General features: G+C 30.4%; 1 protein-coding gene across 1 annotated transcript; it reads right to left on the bottom strand.

The window, feature by feature from the left end:
* Positions 1-4,154: 4,154 nt before the first annotated feature.
* LOC124915970 lies at positions 4,155-5,474 on the bottom strand. The gene is made up of 4 exons (XM_047456711.1): positions 4,935-5,474; positions 4,627-4,728; positions 4,426-4,539; positions 4,155-4,337 (listed from the first exon to the last, which is right to left on the bottom strand). Exons 1-4 carry the CDS (start codon positions 5,472-5,474, stop codon positions 4,155-4,157), a joined length of 939 nt encoding a protein of 312 aa, XP_047312667.1.
* Between the last annotated feature and the right edge of the window lie 20,812 nt (positions 5,475-26,286).

The following is a 26,286-nucleotide window of genomic DNA, read 5'->3' as shown; positions in this document are numbered from 1 at the left end:
CTCCACACAAAGGTTACTTCCAGTCCTACAAAGTTAGTGATTATGGTGAGGTTCGCATGGGTAACAGTGGTGTGTCCAAGATAGTTGGTTTTGGTGATGTTAGAATCGAGACAAACATGGGCTGCTTCATGACATTGAGAGATGTAAGACATGTTCCTGATTTCAGCAGGTAAGCTCGATGATGGAGGCTACCATAATGTTTTCAGTGGTGGAGCATGGAAGCTAAGCAAGGGTTCATTGGTTGTTGCACGAGGTAAGAAATGTTGTTCCTTATACAAGACAAATTTGAAAATTGTCTATGATGCAGCATATTCTGTTGTGATAGAGTCATCCTCTGAGTTGTGGCACAAGAGACTAGGTCACATTAGTGAAAATGGGCTGAATATTTTGATCAAGAGGAATGAGCTGCTGAATCTCAAGGATGCTCATCTTGAAAATTGTGAGCATTGCTTGAAGGGTAAGCAGAACAGAGTCTCCTTCAGTAAGTCAAAAGTGGAACTGAAAAAGAATGTCCTTGAACTGGTCAATACAGATGTTTGTGGTCCTATGAAGATTAAATCCATAGGTGGTGCTTCCTATTTTGTAACCTTCATAGACGAAGCATCTAGGAAGGTTTGGGCCTATGCTATAAAGTCCAAGGATGAGGTTGCAGCAAGGTTTGAGGTCTTTCACAAGCTGGTTGAAAGAGAGACAGGAAGAAAACTAATGAGGGTGCGGTGAGATAACGGGGGAGAGTACATAGGCTCATTTGATTATTATTGCAAAGAGTAGGGTATTCGACATGAACAGACTGTGCCTAAGACTCCACAACAAAATGGTGTGGCAGAGAGGATGAACATAACAATGTTAAAACGGATGAGGAGTATGCTCTCCCATGCCAGGTTGGCTAAGAATTTCTGGGCTGAAGCCATGAGCACTGCAGTGTATGTGATCAACCGTTCTCCCTCCAAGCCATTGAATAATAAGTGTGCAGAAAGCGTCTGGTCAGGTAAAGATGTTAATTATGACTATTTACGTGTTTTTGGTTACAGAGCTTTTGTGCATGTTCCAAAAGATGAGAGGTCTAAGCTAAATGCAAAAACCAGACAATGCATATTTTTGGGGTATGGTGATGAAAAGTGGGGATACAGGTGTTATGACCCAGTTGATAAGAAGGTTTTGAGAAGCCGAGATTTGGTATTTCTTGAAGATCAGACTATTGAGAATTTTGAAGATGGTGAAAAGCTTGATGCATACATACGTGACCTTTCTGGTCTTGAGTTGTCTCATGATGTTGAGGAGACAAGGCCACATGTAGCTTCAGACTCAGATAGTGATGATGATGTTCCTCAGGGTCAAGCTGTAGGCCATGGAAATGATACTAATACTGAAACTGATCTTGGTGATAATGTTGAGGTTGATTTTGATGTTCAACAAGAAGATGGAAATCAACAAACAGAGGTACTTAGGAGGTCTACTAGGGAGAAAAGATCAAGTTCTAAGTACCCTGCTATAGAGTATGTCCTTCTAACTGATTGTGGGGAGCCTATATGTTACAAGGAGGCTCTTGAGGATGCTCATAAAGAAGAATGGATAGCTGCCATGGACGAAGAGATGAAGTTATTGCTGAAAAATGGCACATATGAACTGGTTCATAGACCAAAGAACAGAAAAATATTACAAAATAAATGGGTGTACAAGATCAAGCAAGAAGGTGATGATAGAAAGACAAGATACAAGGCTAGGCTGGTTGTCAAAGGTTTTGGCCAGAGGCATGGAATTGATTATGATGAGATTTTCTCACTAGTAGTGAAGATGACTTCTATCCGGGTGGTGTTAAGTCTAGCTGCTTGTATGGATCTTGAGGTTGAACAACTTGATGTCAAAACTGCATTTCTCCATGGTGATTTGGATGAAGATGTTTATATGGAGCAACCTGAAAGTTATAATAAGAAAGGTGAGGAAAGTAAGGTGTGCATACTTGTCAAAAGTCTGTACGGTTTGAAGCAAGCACCAAGGCAGTGGTATCTTAAGTTTGAGTTGTTCATGACAATCCATGGGTACATGAAGACGTCTACAGATCACTGTGTCTTTGTACAAAAGTTTGCTTCTAATGATTTTATTATACTTCTCCTATATGTTGATGACATGCTAATTATTGGGAGAGACAAGCTCAAGATTGCCATGTTGAAAAAGGATTTGGCTAAGTCTTTTGAGATGAAAGACTTGGGTCAAGAAAGACAAATTCTTGGAATGCAGGTCATTCGTGATCGGGTGAAGAAAAGGCTATGGTTATCTCAAGAGAGATATATTGAGAAGATTCTAAAACGATTCTGTATGGACAGGGCAAACCAGTTGCTTGTCCATTGGTTACACACTTGAAAATAAACAAGACAATGTCTCCCAAGGATGAAGAGGAAAGACAAGAAATGTGCAGTGTTCCATATGCTTCAGCAATAGACAGTCTGATGTATGCAATGGTCTGTACAAGACCGGATATAGCTCATGCGGTTGGAGTACTTAGCGTTTTCTTTCAAATCCTGGTAAAACACAATGGGAAGCGGTTAAGTGGCTAATGAGATATCTTCGAGGGACCTCCAAATACGCTTTGTGTTATGGTACTGGAAAGCCACATGTTGAAGGGTTTTCTGATTCAGATATGAGTGGTGATATTGACACAATGAGATCAACTTCAGGGTATTTGTTTACTTTTGGAGGAGTAGTTGTATCATGGCAGTCTCGTCTACAGAAATGTGTTGCTTTGTCTACTACAGAAGCTGAATATGTTATCATTACTGAATGTTGTAAAGAAATGAGATGGATGAAAAAATTGTTGAAATAAATAGGCATTGCACAAGACAGGCTTGTGGTGTTTAGTGACTCACAAAGTGCTATACATGTGAGCAAGAATCCAAGTTTCCATTCACGTTCAAAACACATCCAAAGAAGGTACCATTGGATCCGTGAATTACTCGAGAAGAAGGAGTTATACTTGGAGAAAGTGCATACAGATGAGAACGGGTCAGATATGATGACAAAGGGCTTGCCAAGAGGCAAGCATGAGATATGTTGTGCCAAAGCCGGAATGGTTCTGGCAGAAGCGTCACGATGATGAATGTTTATAGCAACATTCTCCCATGGCTCGGAAGGGGGAGAATTGTTGGTGTTCCTTGCCATTGCGGGCGGATTTTAAATTCCGGGTAAACGGGTCAGGGTTTTCTTTTATGAAAACGGGTTAGAGTATAAATACTTTTTTTTGGGTATTTTTCTCATAACAGAGCAAGTTTGAGAGAGAGTGAATTACCGATCTATGGTTTTCTGGTTTTCTTCTTCTTGTTGTTCTTTGGCTGATCAAGAGAGAGAGATTGGGGGAGCTTTTGATTGTGGAGTAGTTCAATCATTCCTAGTGTAATCACTTCTTTCATTTGAGAGCAGGGCATGTAAGTTTCTACTATTGACATTTGTTTGATTTAGTGAAACTTATCCCTCCCGTGGACGTAGGTCGATTTTGACCGAACCACGTATATTGTGTTGTCGTTTATTGCTTTGTGCTATTTCAGTTCTTGGTAAATCTGTTGTTCGTCATAGACGATTTGGAAACTGATTTGTTAAAGGTTTGATTTTTAAGAAGATCCATAGTTTTGCTGTTGCAAAACCCAATATATTGTTTATCTTCTATTATCTCTAGTTCAATATTCTACAAATTACTCATATCCATTTAAATAGAAAATGATGGTAGTGGATATTGTCATTTATCTATTTCACATTTTTTTGGTCATATAATTGATAGTTCTCCTATTGATAATGCAAGAAGGAAACATCCATTTCCAACATCTCAATGATAAAAAGAAAATCTCTTTTGAGGGGAGGATAAATTTGTGTCTTCCCTCTTGCAACAATTTCCTATAAAACAATATTGTCATTATAATAAAAAGAAACATAAATCATTTTTTCCCCGAAAATGGTGACTGCAAAACAATGGGTCTCTTTAGTTGAAAATAAGTCGCATACAAATAAAATTTAGTTAAATTAGGAAAAGAACATAAAACTGAAAATGAAAATCAAAAGTACAACATTGTTTAATTCTCTGAAGTCAAATGAAGCCAAATTTCTAATAAATAGACATCAGAATTAAAAATAGAAAGCAAATCATGGTCTAGAACCCAAGATGACTATTACGGTGCTGCTTGTTGTGGACTGGCGGTTTGGTGGGACGGTTGAATGTCATCAACATACATAGCAGGTGCTTTACACATTGGGCAGAAATTCTTTTGCATCAGCCATATCTTTATGCAATCAAAATGGTAAACATGATTACAACGCAGTTTGCATATATCCTCTCCATGGATATAATCTTCCTGCATAATGCAACAACTATTACTACTTCAATTCAAAGCTGATCAAGTTTTTTATATAAAATGGATAATTAATATATAAGATCATCACCTGGCAAATGCAGCAGGCTTCTCCATCATGCTCACTCTTGAATCTCTCCACACTCATCATAATCTCTTCCTCGCTCAATCCAGCTTCATGATCCACTTCCACTTCATATATTGTCTATCATACATATATGCATGTAACAAATTTAATTAAAATAAATAACAGAAAAGAATTGAAACTTCATCTAAATATTATTATTATTACCTCATTAGGCATTATGTTTACGAGTTGACGATGACTCGTGAAATTTTGCCTGAAGGCATTAACAGCAGCTTGGTCACTTGATTGAAGGATGGAGGTTACAATCTTTTGATCATACATAAAAGAACAAGTTATGTTATGCTATATATATTTATATTTATAAAAAATATAAATAAAAAACTCACCTCAGATTGTGTGTTGATTAAATTGATAATTCCTCGAGTCTAATGAAGATTAAAGAATTAATAAAATGGAAAATTCTATACTGAATGATGATATTAGTAAAAGATTAATTAAATAAAAAAGAATACCAGGTTCCTTCTTCTTCTACCAGTTGTAATTGATCTATGTTGATAGATGGGAACATTTGAAGTATTAGTGCGGATGTCACGCCTTGATGACGACGGTCTAGTAGCAGCAGCAGGAGCACTACTCTGGATGGGCCTGGCATTGTTCATGTATTGTAGATTATAATTCATCTGTGTCTGCTGCCAAGCCAAGTGAGAATGCATTTCTTGATGAAGTCTGAACTGCATAGGAGTCATGAAATGGTGGACGGGCATGGCACCACCCATCACCAAGTAATCCCTCTGCTGCTGCGGCGGCTGAAGAGGATGAGGTTGCAGATTTCCATTAATATCGGGTGAATATGTTCTACTGGTCATGGAGATATCGTCTTGGTCATGATGATGTCCCGCAGATAAACCTACTGTATGTTGCCCATTAATCAAGCTCAAAGGCACCTGATGATGATCAAATGATTCTAACGATGTTATGTAATTCAACTCCAAATTCTCAAGGAACCCATTACCAATACCATTGTTAGAAGAAATCCTTCCGTTCATATCCATCTGCAAATTTCATTCAACCAAACAAATTAAATTAATTATTCTAAATTCTTTTATAAATATATTAAAATATAATTTCTCTTTCATTTATTCATGAAAATAGTAAAAAAATAAATTAATTAGAGTTACAACCTTCTATAACAAAATTTATCAAAAATGGATTATCAAATTTCTTTCCAAAGAAAATTCAAATGGAATATTTATAAATTTTTTAAAATTAATACACTTTTAAATGTAATGTGAAAATCATATAACGGTAAAAAGAAAAATCAAACCAATAAATATAATCAAAATATATGAAGGATGAGTTAATTAAAAGTTTATTTAAAAGAAAATATATATCTAAAAAAATTAAAAGTATTCAATAATGATTTTTGTTGATTTTTATGATAATATTTTCAAAAGTTTAAGGTCTTGATTTTATATATCTTGAACCCTAATGTTGCTGTAGGTGATTCAATTTTTTTCTTCAACATTTCACAAATCATAAAATATTTTACCTTTCTATACAAGCTTAAGGTTTCTATCATTTTTTACAATTTAAAACAATTAACCAAATCTTCCATATATATATATATAAATAAAGATGATAGTAGATATACTTGCCTAGCCGGAGAAATGGAAGCCTGGAGACTTGATGAATAACTTTTGCAAGACAATTTAGACAAGCAGAAGAGAAACAAGAGATAAGATTTCAGATGTGAAATGAAAGAGAAATATATAGTGAATCTGTGCTCAAAATCTGGTTTTATTAGTCTTTCTCAAATTAAATTAAATACTTGACAGAAATGCTTGAAGATTTTTATCCATAAAAAAAATGTGAAGATTTTTATCCATAAAAAGAAAAAGTATATATTTTTAATAATAACTTTTGATTGTTTTTATGGGAACTTTTCTTTTATTCATTATCATAAGTTATTTAAAATAAAAAATATTTTTAAATCATTTTTTAGAACTTTTAAAAGAATTAGATTATTTAACATATAATTAATTTGTTGTAATTATTATATATAAAAATTTCATTAGATCCTTATAATCATGTTTGTAATCTGTGTAGATTATGTACTTATGGACATTTATTTATTCAATTAATATTAATATTATAATATTTAAGAAAGTTATACTTATGGTAAAGAATAAATAAATAAATTATAACAATTTAAATAAATTTGTATATTTTAATAATAATTAATTAATTTGAATCACTACGTCAATTTTTAATTGTTTATATTTTGTGTTTGGTAATTTTTTTTTTGAATTAATTATATATAAACTTAAATTGTTGTAATATGATTTGAAAATCAATTATTACTATATTTACCGTACATTAACCTTGAACAATATATAAATTTTTACAAATTTTATGGTAGTTCATAAACGATAAAAATAAACCATTTTTAACTAGGCTAACTGTTTGAATATTGTCGTTTCATGTCACGTTTATCCAATTAATTACTTCATAAACAATTCATATTAATACTTTTATTTAAATTGTAACTAATACTTTATAAAACTAAATGTGACTCGATCAACATCTAATATTTTCTTTAACAATAAACAAATAATATTTTTTATAAAAATATAATTGTGGCTCATTGACAATTCACATTTTCTCTAACAATTAATATTTTATTTTATGAGAAATTAAACCTGAATCAATTGACAATTCACATATTTTTTAACTTTAAAAATATTTCTAATATAGTATCACAAAACTCTTAAGAAACTTTTCAATTTTATTATTAATAAATTATTTTTAATACACTAACATAATTTGAAGTGAAATATTTTTTAAGAGACGGTTGATTATTTACTTGAAATTGACAATAGCTATGAAGAGGGTGGTGTTAATTTATTTAACAAAGAATATATATTTGTAATTTATATTCTATATATAATATAATTATTTGTCGTTTTAATTTAATTTTCTAAAATTATAATTTGTTGTTTTACTTATAAAATAATTGTTTTTTTTCCAAATGAATGTATCCACAAATCATAGTATCACAACAAATAGAATAAACTCTAGGTTAAATTTGTTTTTTTCGAGAAAACGACAAAACATTTATTAAAGAAAAGAAACGAATGATGTTACTTAATATTTTTTTAATAAACATAATTATTGTTTTTTATGTGTTAAAATTTGTCGTTTAAGCATACAACAAAATTCATAGGCATCAAACAAAAAAAACAATTCAACTTAAAAGTGTATATATATAGATATCAATATAAAAACCAATTGAAATCTAAAAAACTAAATAACCAATCAAATATTAAGTCAAACTCTTCTATCCTTAAGAATTTCAATCATCTCTTGTTTACCCAATTTAGATCTTGTTTTCGGCTCCTTTGTTGTTCAACTTATGTTTTATGCTCTGATTCTTGTTCCCATTCATGATTTCTTTATTTGGCCTTTTTAAATTCCTATATTTTTTTAATTCTTTTTCCTTATCATAACCAACCTGCCAATAATGCTTTGACAGTTCTAGAAACTCTATATTCATACTATATACCGTAAATTTTCACACAACGATAAACCCAAGATATTCTAAAAAGTTGGTGCTACTTTCTAGTACTATCAATTTTAGTTCAAGTTGTGCTTATAATCAATCCTTATAAATCCTTATAACTAGAGAATAAACTATTATTAGTTACATTTCCCAAAGAATTCATAACTAAACTCTTATTTAATTTTCTTGCAATAGATGATCAACTAGCTAATCCACCTCATCCCCTTAACTGTAAGAGAGAAAAAATTAGGGTTCTTGATGTATATGCTTCTTCGGTTCGAGAAAGAGAGAATAGAAATCTTACCACGTGGTGAAAGAGGGAGTAAAATCGCCTTCAAAATCTATCAGCTCCAGCTCGAAATTGTCAACGATTTTTTAGAGGAACCCGTCACTCAGCGTTTGCAAATCGCTAATCTAGTGTGGACATGAGTGGTAGAATGGTGTCTCGCCCGTCCAAAACACTATCGAACAATGAGAGAATAGTTGAGATAAAGAAAAGTCTCAAAATAATATTTTTTATTATAAGACCCGTGAATTTGTTTCTTATACCCAAAGACCCGCAAGCACCTCTATTATACTCGCTTACTATAGTGAGCGCGAATGAATGACACCTCCAACTTATCTTGTTAAATGTTATTATATATATATATATGGGGTTAAATATGGACTTCATTTTTAAATCTTCATTTGTAAAAGGGTGAGGGTGAGGGTGAGGGTGTGGGTGAGGGTGAGGGTGAGGGTGAGGGTGAGGGTGAGGGTGAGGGTGAGGGTGAGGGTGAGGGTGAGGGTGAGGGTGAGGGTGAGGGTGAGGGTGAGGGTGAGGGTAAGGGTAAGGGTAAGGGTAAGAGCATCTACATCGCATGACTTGTGCCCGCATCGGACAGCGTGGAAAAGGGCAGATCATTGCTTTTTTTCATTTTCTGCACTGTAGGTAAAAGCAAAAGGAGGGCAGTGTCCTGTATGCCGGTCATGTCCAACTCTGGTCATGTCCAACTCTGACATTTTCATTACTATATAATATAATATACTCTATAATATAGAATATTAGTTATATATTTTTTTATACTATTTTTTTCTACTATATTTAACATTATAATAACATTAAATAAATATATATTCTAAAATTTTACTATAATATAGGAATAATAATTATATATTTAATTATGAAAATATTTTTAAGTTATAATTACATTAACTTACTTATATATTTAACTTATATATATTTAATTAATAAATATATATTTTAAATAAATTAATATATTTTTTATTAATTATATTAACAATAGTTTAAATTTTCAAATTTTCCTATAATATAGGAATATTAGTTACATTAGTATAAATTAGTTATTTATTTAAAATAGTATAAATAAAATTCACATATAAATTATTTAAATAAGAGTGCGTGCAAAGCATTGGAGTGTTTTGCCAAGTACAAAATGTGCCCGCTTTCTGCTGAGGTGGAATATTGATTTCTGCCGAAGTGGAATATTGATTTGACAAAATAAGAGGTGTGCTGATACTCTAAGGGTAAGAGTGTTAAAATTTTTGTAAAAAATGATGTGAAAAGATTATTAGGAATGATGATTAAGCATAATTAAAATATTTATTTTTCTCTCTTAATAGTTTTTCTCTCCTCTCTTTAATAATCATTTTCTCCCTTCACCTATTAATTTGTAAATTTAAATTTATATATTTTTTCCGTTAATTTATTTATTTATATATTTTTTAGATTAATAAGAGAAAAAACAAATTATTTAAATAACAAAATAAAAAATATATGTTTTAAAATATATATTTGATAAATATATATTTGTAAATACCTAAATTTTAGACCTAAATTTTACAATACCCAATTTAAATAAATAAATAAAATTATACTAATTATAGTCTATTTATGTGATATAAAAAAAAAAGCCAAACAAGAATTAAGCGAATTTGATTTAAGTCAAACGTTTAAATCAAACTAGTCTAAGCCATTAGCTCAAGTCCAGTCTCGCATTAAAGTTCACCAGCAAGAAGTTCCAACACTTAAAAGAAAAGGGTCCCAGACAAGGTCTAGGAGGTGAATTAAATAAACAAAAAGTTCAAGGACTTCTTTAAACAAAGAGAAAGAGTTGATGGGATTCTACGTTTGGATAAAAAGGGAAGAGACCCCGCATTTCCCATAACCCTAAAACGTCTCTCCATCCCCTATCTCCCACTAATCCTAACACTCAAACTCTCTCTAATTTAGAGTTCTCTCATCTGATGAAGATAACCACCGCCACCTCCTCTCATCTTCCACAAGACGAAGTCAATCAAATCCTTTCCAATAAGTATTGATAAATATAACCTAATGCGGAAAGGGTTCCTTTTAGTTTTAGTGCTCTATTTTTAAGCTATTAATATTCATTCAACCAAGTAGATAAAAAAGAAAAGAGACACGACTTTTAGCGTGAAAAACCCTTCAACAATAGTAAAAAAGTATGGGACCCTTGGCCGCTTAAACCGTCTGATAGGATCGGTTCTAACAATAGAGACTAGAGTCTGACTATTATTAATAGCTTATAATAAACGATTCGATAATAATCCTATGAGGGATTAATATATGTTTCTATTCTTCACAAATCCTTCGAACTCTTGTAATGGATTCAAGTGCGGAAGTGTTCGTCGGATTTGAAGCTTTGAACGACTGAAGGTAAATGGCAGAAAGTAAAGAACACATGGAGTTTTATGGATGTTCGGAGATAAACCTCCTACGTCACCCCTTCTTCCACAACCGGAAGGATATCCACTAAATACTTTTGAATCGAATACAACTTATTGAACTAGCAAACTCTCTGTTGAACAGAACAACCTCTTTTCAATTTACAATATTTTCACAGCTAGAGAATAATTGATTTTCTCTCTTGATCTTGAAGAATGTAGGAAGTTAGTAAGAGCAAGAGTAAACTTGTGAATTCGGTGGTCGAGAGATTCGTCTGTTGTCCTTGAGAATCTATTTGTAGTAGAAGGATACCAACGGTCGAATCTTCTTTGTGGACACGTGGCAAGTGTTCGTTGGAAGGCCGTCCATATACTAGATTACAACACACTCTAAGCAAATAGATCGTGGCCGTACTGAACCCCAAGGAACTTCCTCAAACTAGAAACCTCTAGGGTTTTGAACATTTCGATCATCACTGGCAACCCTAAAGCGTAGATAGATTCAAAATCCACATGCATCATATTTTGAGCAAACGAAATCATCTTAGAAGTTAGGGTTTAGATGAAGAAGAAGACGACTAACTAGATTTCTAGAGAGACGACAAAGATTAGGGTTTCAGAAAACACAAATAAGGATAATGAAACGTCTTAGGCGTGCAGGGCACCTTTTATATAATCGAACTGACACGTGTATTAAAAGACATCATTAAATAACTATGCGTGTGATAATAAACCATTGGGCGTGTAGGTCACATATTACATCACATGATAGACACGTGTCTACATGTTATTCGTTTAAAAATTATTTATGAAATAAGATACAATAAAAATAAAACAAATATTTATTTTAAGAGATCTAATTCAAAATAAATAGAGGTAAAATCTTTATTTTAAAATGTGATCGTTCACTGTCCAAGGAGGAATTAAAACGACAACGTATTGACAAGAATAAGACAGTTGTCCCCTTCGGCTTAAGACGAGTCGTCTTATATACACTTAGACAGCCGATAGACTGTGTTGTCCGCATAACTTTTATTTAAGCTTAGTGAGACGTCTATTCTGAAGGCGTCTACTAACTCACAACAACAGTTGTGTTAGTAGACATCTGCTTAACATCTTAGTGTCTGACTAAGCTAAAATTACAAGATACTTAGGTACAACTCGTCTAATGTACAATGTCATCAGACGACTGTTCTTTCAGCACGAATTGAGACATCCGTCTTAACACTTCTGGCTTATCAGCTTATCAATAATTCCCCCTAAATTTGTGCATATTAAATTAAATTAATTTAAATCTAAAAGACCCAAAATATTTCTAAAGTAAGAAAACTTTGTCTCGGAGAGTGTCTTTGTAAAAATGTCGGCCATTTGCTTATCCGTTGGCACATATTCCAACCGAATATGCTTCTACGTCACGTGATCTCGAATGAAATGTTTATATGCTTCGTCTAAGAGTGCAACACTGGATTATATGTGATCGCGATAACACTGATGTTGTCAAAAAATTGGAGATTCGTCTGCTTGAATGGCGTAGTATCTCAACTGTTGTTGAATCCACATATATTGAGCACAATAGTTGCCTACAGTAAGGTACTCTACCTCTATTGTAGACGTGGCAATAGACATCTACTTCTTGCTATTCCAAGAGATTAGACGATCATCAAGAAACTAACGTGATCCACTAGTGCTCTTACGATCGATCTTATAACATGCATAATTCACATCAAAGTAACTAATTAAATTAAAACTGGAATCCTTCATATACCACAGTCCAACAAATTGAGTTTCCTTCAAATATTTTAAAATACACTTAACAATAGTGTAATGAGATTTCTTAGGATTAGCCTGAAATCTTCCGCACACGCCGACGACAAACAAGATGTCTGGTCGGCTGACTATTAGATAAAGCAGGGAGCTGATTATTCCCCGGTAAGTTGTGATGTCGACATCCTAGCCATCTTCATCTTTATCCAGCTTGCTTGATGAATTTATGGGTGTCGAGGCAGCTAAGCAGTTCTCCATATTGAATTTCTTCAGTAGCTCCTTGGTATACTTTGCTTGATTGATGAAAGTTTCAGCTTCAAATTGTCGAACTTAAAGACCAAGGAAGAACGTCAGCTCACCCATCATACTAATATCAAACTTGTCCTACATCACCTTAGAAAACTTCTCACATAATTTGTGGTTAGTTGACCCAAATATGATATCATCTACATAAATTTGAACAAGTAAAATATGTGAATCTTTAACAAATCTAAAATGTGTTTTTATCTACTATGTCTACAATAAAATCATTCTCAAATAGAAATTTAGTTAAAGTGTCATACCAAGCACTAGGAGCTTGTTTAAAACCATATAAGGCTTTATCTAATTTAAAAATATGATTAGGTAGAGAATGATATTGAAAGTCAGGAAGTTGTTTAACATATATATCTTCATTAAGTATACCATTTAGAAAAGCACTTTTAACATCCATTTGATATATTTTTAAAATTTTGAAGGCTGCATAAGCTAGATATATTCTAATAGTTTCAAGTATAACTACAGGGGCAAATAACTCCTCAAAGTCAATTCCTTCTTTCTACCTATAACATTGAGCTACTAGTCTAGCTTTATTTCTCATAACTAAACCATCTTTATTTAGTTCATTTAGTTTATTTCTCATAATAAACATTGAGCTACTAGTCTACCTATAGTTCATTTGATCAGAATAATTTGTAGGTCACCTAAGTAATTTTCCCTAATATATGATATGTGAATATATATCATTTAATTAGAATGAAAAAAACTAAAAAACCAGTTTTCATTTTTAAAACTTAATGATCATTATGATAATTAATTTTGTAATCTCGATAAAACCATTTAATTTAGGCTTTACGGAAAAGCTTGAGTTCAAGAATTTAAACCTTAGTTCGTATGTCATGAATTTTCTTTTAAAATATAACATTATTTTAAAAGATTTTTTAAATGATTCTTAACAGCTTTTGAAATTAATTAAAATAATTAATTTTGAGTTCCATTTTAAATTATCCAGGCATTTGCAGTAATCAAATCAGAATTTGATTATTAGAAATTCTTTAGTTTAAATTAATTAAAAATATTATATATTTTGAAATATAGTCGACAATTAATTTTTGAAAATCAATAAAAGTTGGCATACATGTATAAACATATTGGCTAGAGTTTCTTTAGTTTGTAGTTTGATGATACTCGGAAATGAATTTCGCGCTTCATCTTTTGCACCCGTTTTATAAACGGTCTTTACTTATAAAGTTGGATTTTGAAAATCGGTTGTATCACGTTTGAGTTTTAACCAATTATTCTTCCGGTCATAGTAATGCTTTTAAGTTTTAACATTATTTAAAATATTGAAACAAAAATAATTAAATAATGGTACTTGTTGCTGATGATAACTAGGAAGGATTATACTTGAAGAACATCATTCATTTTTAAGGGTGTTAAGGTTTAGAAATAAACACCACACAAACATAAGTCAATTTTTTTTATAGAATATTCCCAAAAATATTTTGAAATTATTTTCTATTTTTTTTGGATTTTTAGAAAAAAATTTATGATTGCAAAATTACAAAAATAATTTTGGGTTTTAAAAAGTGGAACCAAATAGGCCTTAGGACCCAAGTCCTAAGCCTTGGGTCCGTTTTTATCGATCAAGATCTAAAAACTCTCTACTTAGGTGCTAAGGACTCTCGGTTCTTGGCTGAAATTATTGGTCTGGGTGTATAAACACATCGGTTATGAGTTAATCTCGTGCTAACTCCCTCGGTCCTAGGTCTAGACCTCACGGTCCTAGGCTTTGGAATTCTCGGTCCTAAGTCAGACCTCTTGGTCCTGGGTTGGACCTCTTGGTCTTAGATAAAAATCATCGGTCAGACCTCTCAGTTTTTGCTCAAGAACATCGGTTCGGACCTCTCGGTCATGTTAAAATTCTCGGTCATGTCGATGATCGTCGTTCAGACCTCTCGGTCCTAGGTCTAGACTCAGTCCTCAAGGACACAAAAAAGTGCATATTATGTATTTTTAATTTAAGCTTGGATTCTTCAATTCAATGGTTTGGGTAGATTCACAAAGATTTTAGGAATATGTTGATCATCAACTCAAGGTATCAATCAACTTGGATGCTGATCAAATCGTTCAAATTAGTTTGTGATCAAAATTTGAAATTTTGACTTTAAAGCTGTTTTGAGGAGAAATGAATTATCCAACAACTTCCTTATATCTCATATACTTGATCGATACCAAAATAAGAACACTGGCTGTTCGTTTTGACCAAATCAAGAACTCAAAATTTTCAATTATTTTGAAAATTTTGATTTTGAGAAAACATGATTGGGATGGATCAAACATGATCCAAACAGTTTCTCAATATGATTACAATCATGTTGGGAAGTTTTCTGGGCTGTGATTCAAGAGAATTAGCCTAAGAACGACAAATGTGTTTTTTATTTTTAAAATATAAAATTGGGTTTATCTGTTTTATGTTGATGGATTGTTTCTAACCTATCCAAAAAGTTTATAAATGATCCTAAGATCAATTTCCAATTATAAAACACCATAAACAGTAAGCATACAAGCTTATGCAATTTGAGATATAAAAATTTCAAATTCAAACTATTAATATGAATTAGAGGGTGATTGAAACCTTACCATAGATTGGATAACACTCCTAGATCGGAAGCTTTTGGAATGCCTAAATCCAAGTTTGAAGGCCTTAAATAAAAAATTCAAAGAATGCGAAAGTTTGAAGTTTTAATGACAAATTTTTATTTTCTTCGATTTGAAGGTGTAGAGTGCATCCCTTGCCTTCAGAATGACTTAGGGGAAATATTTATAGCATCCTTGAGTTGGTGGAGGCTTCAAGTGGATCGATCAGCCAAAAGACATTATTGGCGTTTTGGTTGTTCTTGAGCCAACTTGGCAAAATAGGGATGAATCATCCCTATTTAAGTAGCATAAATGATCACTGAAGTAGGGTGATCATTTTAGATTTTAAATTAGCCGCAAAGATGAACTATGGAGAAAGTTCCATCTTACAAAATCAAATATAGGTCTTTGATGTTTATCCCTCTAGCGATAGTGATGAAGACGAAGGTGGTGCATAAAACGATACCATTTCATGCGCGTTTCGGCGTTCCTTCATCATTCCGTTAAGCACCGTTGCATTTTGATGGACGGAGTTAATGCCCAATTAGTTGATCGGGTGTGGCAGGACGCGCGTTCCCTTTATTGTAGTGAGCTTCGCGGGCGCGCCTGGGGCATTGAATGAGATTCGATGCTCATTCAACGAACTCGGTTTCGGCTGCAGCAAATTCATAGAATTTCGGTTACACTAGATTACAAATTTATTTTTTATTTTAAAATTTAAGGAATTGTTTGAAATTGATTTTTTTTCACCTTTTGGTTCTAATTTTAATATTTAAAATCTAAAATATTAATATATATATATATGATAATATTTTACCATTTATTTTTTATATTTTAGGTTTAAATAAATAATTTTGGTATGAAATGGGTATCTCATTTTATCTTAAATTATTTATTTTAATACCTTAATTTTTTGTAAACTTATTTTAAGATAAATGAGTACAATTTTTATTCCAAGTAATTTTATTTTTTTATTTTGACTATTTTCTTAATTAATTAGACTTTAATTATCACAATAATTAGTTTAATTAATGGTTCTAATTGAGTTTTGGCCATGAAGTTAATTTTTTTTTATTTATAAAAGATAAATGAAAATAATTATTTTAATTTGATAAATAGGTGTTAAATTATTTATTTATTTATATTTTTTTAAAATAATAAATAGAAAACTAAATAAATTAAATAATAAAATATATATGTTTTAAAATATTTTGTATTTGAGAATAAAAAGAGAATTAAAAGTTAAATATAAAATTATTGATTATTTTTTTAATCTAATTAAAAAGAGAATATATATTTTTGTGTTTAATAATTAATTAGTTTATGTATTTTTAAATTAGTAATTATAGGGAAAATAAATAAAATAAATATAAATGTATATTTTTGAAATGTATATTATATTTAATAAATATATATTAAATTAAAATATATTTATATAAAATAAAAATGATATACAAATATTTTACTCAATTCTCTACTAAATTGTTTTTATTTATTAGTGATATTTTTTTATGTTTTATTTTTGTGTGGGATGTTATAGAAGTTAAATCAACTACACTCTAACCAATAAACTATTATATTATGTAACTCTTATATCTTATATTTTCATTTTATCTATATTAAATATTAGGAGTTCTTAATTTGAGTTATATTTATCTTAATATTAGTAGTATGTAATTTGAGTTAAATAATTTTAATAATTAATAATTTTTTTAATGTTAAATTTCAAATAAAATGAATAGTAACAAAATTGATGTGCATCATCTTTTAAAATTATAAAAGGTTATATATATATATATATATGAAACAAAATAATTATTTTTAAAAACATAATAATTATTTTAAAATGTTATTTATAATAATTTAATAATGAAAAATTGAGGAGAGAAATTATTAAATGTATTTTTTAAATAATAAAAAATTTAAAAGAAATGAATTATTAAATAATTTTACTTATAATTTAAAATTAAGGAGATAAGTTATTATGTGTCGTCATATTTATAAGGTGACAGGTATAATGCGATTAAAATAAATAGTTTTAATTTAATTATATATATATATATAAATAAAAGTATTACTTTTTTAATTCTACATTAATGGCATGTATTCATGTTTATTTAATATTTTAAAATTTTAAATATTAAATTTAAATATAAATCTTATATCATGAAAAATAATTGGATAAATAAAAATATAAGAATTTAATCTTTTAAATTAAAAGTCAAAATTTTGTGAAGTTTAAACAGTTTTTAACATATACGTAGGAATTATCGCAAGAATAATTTTCTAAGAATCACCAAACATCGAACCCAACCAGATCTTCGATAAAATTACGTTTAAACACTAAAATAATTTTGATTTTTATAAAGTGATACCTCTTTCTATTAGTCATTAATTTAATTTAATTTGTAAACTTAAATTTAAATCAAAATTAATATTACAATCCATCGTCTCTTTTAAAATAAATAAAAATAGATTAGATGATTTTTTTTAAATAAACGAACCGGACCCATTTGTCTCCACCATCGGGCATCAACAAAACTATAATGCAATTTTTAAAGGTTAAGCGTCCTTCCTTCAGCTTAAGAGCTCTACTTCCATCTGTCCATTCAATCGGAATTGAGAAAGACATACTCATATTTCTTGAAATTCCACTTCTCTTTCGTCCAACATATGATAAAATAGCACCGAAGACTTGAACCTTGTCCTACTGGCCAACTCCTTAGCCGTGATGTAAAATTTTTAAAAAGAGTTCATAATTAAACGCTCATTAAATCACACATATCTATAGTACAAGTCGTTTGTATATATACTTATTAAGAGTTCGCCATACATGTTTTGATATTTTTTAAATCACACACATTTACGTAAATTAAATCAAATCTTTTAATCCAAAAATTACTAAAAATTAATTTATAAAATTTTATTTTCTTACACTTATTATAAAATAAATAAAATAATTATTATTGTGAATAATTTGTCATATTAATTAAAGCTAGAGTTTGCAATGTGTTTCCATTATTTCTTACCATAAAAAGTCTAACACAACCACTCATCTTCTTTTTTATTCAATCTATGTAATGAAGACATGAAAATTTAAATATCAATTAAATTTGTTAGAATTTAAAAATAAATCAAAAACCTTTTTAAAATATACTTTTATGAAAATATTCTAAAATTAGTTTTAAATCGTTTTCAATTTTGTGGATTTTAAAAAAAATAGTTTAGAGTCTTTAATGTAAAAAAAAAAATTAAAAGCCAAATACTGAAAGCAAACTAACCCCGCCAAGTGGACCGGATGCCAAGTAGACCGCCAGTTCGCGGGATGCGGTTCGGGACCATGCTGGGCCGTATTAGACGTTCATTGGTCTGGGGTCAATGTGGTTCAATGATGGGTAAGCGCAGGGTGAGACGCGTTGAGATTGAATGGATGAGGTGTGAGCAGACCCGCATGTAGGGACCGGGTTTTGGCCGAGTTACTAGATCGTCTTCAATCTCTATGCAGGTTTTGAGCTCTCGGCTAGACGACTCCAACTGTGATTATAAATTGGGGAGCTTTGTCCAGGGGCGGAGCCAAGTACAAGCTCGGGCGGCCTGAGCTGTAGCCCGGGTAGCTCCATACAGATTATATGTATTTAATCAATAACGACGGTACATTACCGTCATTATTGGTTATTCCCCGTCGCTAAAAGGTATTGGCGACAAAACTAGCCCGGATAGATTTTTTTAATAAAAAAACTAGCCCGGATAGGTTTCAAATCCTGGATCCGCCCCTGGCTTTGTCTTCCCATTTAGGATACATTTTTCATATTCCGGAGTCGTCATTCAACCGGGAAAGGTACCTCGAAAATGAGATTTTTGTTTTGAGGATTTTAAGTGGAAATCCGATTTTTCAAAAACTTCATTATGTTTCTTAAAATTGAATTCATCCATAAAACCATAACTGGTTACATAGTTTGGCCATTTTAAATTTGAAAACCAAAGCTCCATTTAAATTTTTTGAAATTTAGTAAACATCCCTATATTGTTTTAAGATCTTACTTGAAAATCCTCCTAACATCATTTAAAACGTAGTATAAGACTTTTTAAATTACTATTCTTGAGCTAAAAATTGGAAACCTGAATTATAGAAAACTTCAATTCAAAATTGGTTTTCTTATTTATGCTGAATTGGTTCGATTGGATTTCATAGAAAACTCACAAATCAATTTAGGACCAATTTCAAATCAAAAGATTATTGAATCGAAGCTTAGATATCTTATTTGTAATTTTTTTCCTAATATGAATTATAGTATGTAGTGAATCTTATAATGAGTTAGAGAAGACTCCTATACTCTTTTTGAAACATTAGAATAATCTGTTGTAACGAAATGCGTGAGATGACGTAAATAATAAAGAAAACACAAATTTTAACATGATTCACAAAGATAAAACTTGGCTACGTCCACCAGAAAGAGAATTTTATTAGGAGATTAGAACATAGATTACAACAGTACAAACTAAGGTTATGATACGAGTTTATATAACACTTGATCCCCGAAACTTTAACAGATACAAAACTGGGACTGAAAACGATACTCTCAAGGCAAAGATTTCAGCTTTCTAAAGTGCCCGACTACACCTTTAAATAAACTTCAACTAGGTAAACACTAATATTTTGGAAATAATCTCCAAAATATTATCATAATACTTTTCTAGTTATATTACAATAACAAAATATCACATTTTCTTTTGTGTTAATCTTATTTCCTTAAATCAAAATTACACACCAAAAAATATACACTTTTGTTTTGGTCAATATTCTCTTTACTTGCATCATCAATTCAAGGCATCTCAACATAATCCATAACCGAGCTTAGAAGTTCAGTTCAAGATTTCAAAAATATATTAAAAGTTTGATATTTTCAATTTATGAATTATGTTAGAGCTTAATTAACGACTTGATGTTGATGTCTACCTATTCATCTTCGCCGAGAAATCTATTTATAGCCTTCTAAAAATAGATCGAATTCGGGATAAAAATCATTTATGACTTTTGTCTTGCTCGATTATTCTTATCCACCTAGGATATAATTGCACTTACTATCATAGAAAAAATACTCACCAAGCTAGGGTGATCATTTGTCTCTTTGAATCGCATCATATATTTATTGTAATTTGTATTGCAGTTTTAAAATATTTGCATTGAAAAATAAAATGTTGCACTCATATATTGCATTTTCACTGTTTTTTTTTGTAGTGTTTTAAATTAACCAGAACTAAGTCTTAGGTTATAATATTTTGTGAAATATGTGAATTTATTTTGTTTATTTTATTATATTTTTATCACATATTATTTATTTAGTTGAATATTTATTAAATAATTTTTGAAACATGTGATATTCATTGTCAATTTTAAATCGAAAGTTGCCTTTTTAAAATATAATATAAAATATCGATATTTGATAAGTTATTTGATTAATTTTTGCAACATAAAACAATTATATGAGTTGAAATAAGCATGGTATTATGGTATTATATTAAGTAATGGCTATATATTGGGATTATGCATATTGAAAAGTAAATTAGTGCATTTTATTGAATGACTTATTTAAAAATTAAATATTTAAAATTATATGTACTCTCAAGCTAACCGTGGGGTTCACATTAAGATAGATGTATCTACCCTTTTAATTACTTTTAAATTTATCATTTTAATTTCCCCGCATCAAAAGAAAAAGAAAATGAGGTGGTTTAACACTTGTTTAAAATATTCAAGTCTCCCAACCTCCTTTTACCCACTAAATTTCAGCTGAGCTCCACAATAAAAAAAATATATCAGTCACCTCAATATGTACAATGCAAAACAAAATAAGATGAATAGTCGTTTCCATCATTATATCATAAGATAATGCATTCCTTCTTCATATATAAATCCTAAGTAAAAATTCCTTAATGGTAACACTCTATCCAAAGAAAACAATTTGATCTAACATACCATCGCTCCATCTTGGAGTGTCCAAGTTTGCAGCTCGACCATCTACCTTACCTTCTGATAACGACATACACTTAGATTGTGACTAGTTCTCAACGTGAGAATTTAATATTTTTTTTGTTAGGTAAGAACAAAATCACTTTTGTTAGGAACAAAATTTTCTCCAAACATAGCCTCTTTAAGAATGAAGATAGCTACAAATTTGGGAAATTAAGGAAGAATATAATCATTCTTAACATGATAAATATGACACCATTTAGATATAAAAGCTTTATTAAAATCTATCAAACCATGAATGCTAACCTTCTAAATTGCTTGCCTCTCTTTAGACATAAGAAGTCTCAAATTAGTTTTCTGATCTTATCATTCATACTAGGAAATACAAGATAATAAAATCATATACATAGACATACTAGAGAAAAATTGTATTAGAAGGATACGAGAGAAAGATTGTATTAGAAGGTTATATGTTAGAGTTATATAGTTTATGTCTATTATATACACATTAAACTTATAAGGAAACTAATATAATAATATAATATAATATTATATTAATATTATTAAAATTTATAATATTGTGATAATATTATATATATATATATATATATTATCTTATGATAAAATGCCACCAGTAAAAAAGTAAGTTATAGCGACGAAATTTAGAAAAAGTATATGATTACTGTTGTTGTTGGTAAAAAAATAAAAAAATAAATAAAAATATATAAAGATGGCCACAGTTTTTTATACCGTGGTCAAACTCAAAACCTGTTGCATTATTTACTTATACTTCATTTATAATTTAACTAAACCCTAAGCGCACACCACCTATACGAGTGGAGGAGGATAGATTCATATAAGGTTTTTGAGGCATTCTGGAGTATCGCCCAGCCTCAAGCCCTCATTCCGCTCGCTCGATCGTCCAGTCTAATCTCACTCGCACAACCACCTCGCTCCAAGCCATTAATCAATCAACGAAGATCAAGATATTTGATTCCTTCAGAACTCTCAAGTATATCTAGAGGAAGTTAGGTAAGTTTCTACCGCTTTCATCTTCTCGTCTTAATGAGCATTTTCATTTGGTTGTTGATGAAATTTGTCTATTGTTTCCATAACTCACTTCATTCTCCAGAAGATGACACGCTTCACCTAGTTTTTAGCTTTGTTCTCACACAATCTATATGTGGATTTTTTTCTCTAAACTAACTTTATTTCAATGGAAGTTCTGGTTGTAATCATCCCTAAGATCTGCAATATCTAAATATCATATGGTTTGTCATTTAATTGAGTTTCAAAGTGCAAATTTTATACTCAAACTGTTTTTTTTATCCGCTACTTTAATCTCTATAGATTTAATCAATGTTTGTCTCTTTTTTTCATTATTGTAGATTGTCTTTACTTGATGTGCTTATACTTGTGGATGTGAATCTTCTGAAGTATATACATCACATGTGTTTGTATGTTAATTGCTGCTTCATTTGTAACTCTACAACATTGTTAGTCTTCATATTTTTAAATAAAAGTTCTTATTTGTTTGTTTTCGTTGTAAACACCTAATGGGAACACAAGCTTTATGATCATTACCTTTTATTTCTTTTCTTTTCCTTATAATGATTTGATTACTTTGCATAATTGATGTGCAAGTAAGAAAAAAAAAGCGTTTTCGTATTCTTGTTACTGAGATAATGATTTGGTTAATAGAATGAGATAAATAACTTTGATTACTTTTAACTAATAAAGACTAATGAATTAAAATAAAATGGAAATTTCTATAATGAACGACGTCGATGATATTAGTAAAAGATTGCGACGAGTTCTCCATGTCAGAATTTAAAGTTGTTTTATTTTTAAGAATAAAATTACTTTTGTTAAGATCAAATATCTCTCCAAACATAGCCTCTTTAATAATGGAGATAGCTACAAATTTGGAAAATTAAGGAAGACTAGAATATTCTTAACATGATATATTTGACAACATTTAGACATAAAAACTTTATTAAAATGTATCAAACCTCTAAACTGCTTGCCTTTCATTCTTTCACATATCTAACGAACTGGGTGAATGAAGATTCTGAAGAGCCACATAGGAAGTTGCTGAAAAACACATACATAAGAAGTCTCACATCAGTTTTTTCAATCTTTTCATTCACACTTGGAAATACAAAATAATAAAATCATATACATATATAGGCATATAATCAATGCATTATTTGTATGGATCTTATAAATTTTGATAAAACAAACTCAGTTTTGTATCATCTTTTTAGAATTTTATCTTTAAATACTAGAGTTTCTTCTATCAAAATTAAGGTTATTCAAACATTGTCTCTTCTATCAAAATTAAGGTTATTGTCATTTGTAATTAAAATTGCACTAAAAATATCACTTTCCCATTCAATCAGCAACTAGATACACTTTTACAACCCAAATTACAACCGTGCAGAAATCAGATGTATTTCTTAAGTTGCAAACTCTACAACCTTATTTGTAATTTATTTTACATGATATTTTTCAACTAATTAATAGCATGTTTTATTGCGATCCATATTCTCTTTGAAATGTTTCAAAATATTTGTAAACATTGCAACTTAGATTTCCAATAAATACCATCTTTATTTAATTCTCACCATCGCATCCTATTTAGCAATTTTATATTTTTTAATCACAATATATTTGCATCTTATCATGCAAGTAATTTTGTAATTGATATATTTTAAGTCACAAAATATTTACATCATATACATCAACTGATCTTGTCATTTAAATAATTATAAGTTGCAAAGTTCTAGCAGTTTATTCAACAATAAAATGTGTGACCCTATTTGTGTTATATACTGCAACTTCATAAATAACTTATTTCTTACCAACTTTATATAATTTGCAATCAACTTAAGAATATGTTTTAATATACTATTTTCAATTTATATAAATATAACTATTTTTGTCATTGCAATATAAGAAATTTGAGTTACAAAATATTGGTACTATATTGAGTCATTTATTGTGCAACTTTTTCGTATAATAATAAAAATCAAATTAACAATTTATTTTACAACGAATTTTAAAAAATAATTCAAATTCAAACAATATATAAACTAATTTTCATTAAACATCATAATGTTATTACATTGATAATCATAATACATATTAATGTTCAAAATGATAAACATTATCAACTTTCAAAAGAGTTATAATACTATCAAAAATAACAAACAACATTACCAAAAAACTGTTGATGCTAATATATGTTCCATAATTTAAAAAGCTCCCTGCACCTTGAAAAACTGATTTCAGTAAATCAATTTTTTTTTATAGTTGGATTGATGATGTAAATTCAAGGTCTCAATATTCAAGTACCTAATATACAAAAACTATATATATATATATATATATCCCAAAATGTACCATTTAGCACCATCCATGCACACCTATACACAGATAAACCAAGTAAATAATATATAAAAACGGTCCATTATTTTATATTCTAAATAAGAAACTATTCAACAAAAACACATTAGTAAAGACAATGAACAAATTTTGAGAAATCAGGAATTATGTAAAAGATGACACAGTCCATGATAACCAACAACAAGGGCATCAAATGTTCAAAAATAGAGAATAAATCAAGGAAATAAATTAAGGGACAAATTAAATATCAATATCTCCTCAAATTACATTAGAGATGTAGTTTAAGTTAGGTGAAAATACTATACAATTGAAAAGTTTTCTATATCTGTCCAAAATAGAATAGACAATTACTACTTTTGAGAGATCAAGAAAATTTTCTAAAATGGATGCATAACGTCATAAAAACTTGTCATCAATAACTTCAATGATTTTCTATAAACATATATGATATAATAGAAAGAATTTTGATAAACAAAGTTCAATTTTTGAGATTAAAAATGATCATTACTAAATATAAAAAGAAAGGTAAGAAATATATAACCTGTTAGAACAAAAGCCTTCAAAAATATTTTAATAAAAAATTATTATAATAATCAACTTGCTAAAACCAAAAATATAACATCACTACTTTCCTATAATTTCCTATAAGTTAAATCATAAATATTGGCAAAAGTTCGATAGTTGGCATGCATAAGTCTGTTATATGAGCTAAAGCTTTTCAGTGTGCACCCCTAAAAAATAGCAGGAGTCCCAGTTTTGAGTCTTTCCTATTGTAACTGTAATCGATCGTCTATCAATCCTAATGCCAGTTCCCGGTTAGCGGGTGCAGGTCAAGCGATGAAAGAAACAAGAGAAGAGCTACTACCAACCAGACGAAAGAAATAAGAACTGATCATCCAGGCACAGAAACTCAACCAACTGTAAATTGTTGCAATCTTAATGTGGCTGAGGCTTTCTTTCCCTTATTATTAAAGGGGACGGGCCTATCATATCAAAAGGGTCGTAGAAAGAGAACTCGGCCACCTATTTCATTCGACGTTCCGGGGCAGGGGCCCACCCGATTCGACCGACTTTTGGATAACAAGAAGGCGAGCTGATCTGCTTTGATCAAGGAAAAAGCCCAGTCAGCCACCAACTCAGTGCCCGCATGATGGGAAAAGCGCTTTGCTTCTCTCGTGCTTGCTTTCATTCAGGATTAATGTAAGTCCTTCAAGAGCGATTGATGTCATAAAGGATGAAGATTGAAATATATTAAAGGCTGCAAGGACTGATTTATCAAAATAGACCAGTAGAGGATACTAAATACATACCTTCTACAAATCTGATGGAGTCGAGAAGTTACCACTCATGGGAAGACCAGAATTTTGAAATAGACGTAATACTGAATCCAGTTTATCGTTAACTTCTTTTAATTTAGTGTCGCGTTCCATGTTTTCTTTTGTTAGAGTCTGAATGATTGCATCTTTCTCTGTATTCCATTCTTTCAATTGCTCAACTTCAAAAGATAGTTGATTGTTCGATGGCCCTACGTTTAACAGTCTTTTTTTCCCAATGTATCCCATTCCAAAAACACGACCAT

Source organism: Impatiens glandulifera, chromosome 9 (assembly GCF_907164915.1).
Source record: "Impatiens glandulifera chromosome 9, dImpGla2.1, whole genome shotgun sequence".
Lineage (NCBI taxonomy): Eukaryota > Viridiplantae > Streptophyta > Magnoliopsida > Ericales > Balsaminaceae > Impatiens > Impatiens glandulifera.
Note: the sequence above shows the minus strand (reverse complement) of the source record. Positions and strands in the feature narration are given on the sequence as shown.

Bases quoted from the DNA above. Each gene is read 5' to 3' on its own strand.
- LOC124915970 (XM_047456711.1), bottom strand. From the start codon at position 5,474: ATGGATATGAACGGAAGGATTTCTTCTAACAATGGTATTGGTAATGGG. The intron at 4,540-4,626 runs GTAATAATAATA...TATGTATGATAG, and splicing joins TAAACATAATGCCTAATGAG to ACAATATATGAAGTGGAAGT. The intron at 4,338-4,425 runs GTGATGATCTTA...TGCATTATGCAG, and splicing joins AAGCCTGCTGCATTTGCCAG to GAAGATTATATCCATGGAGA.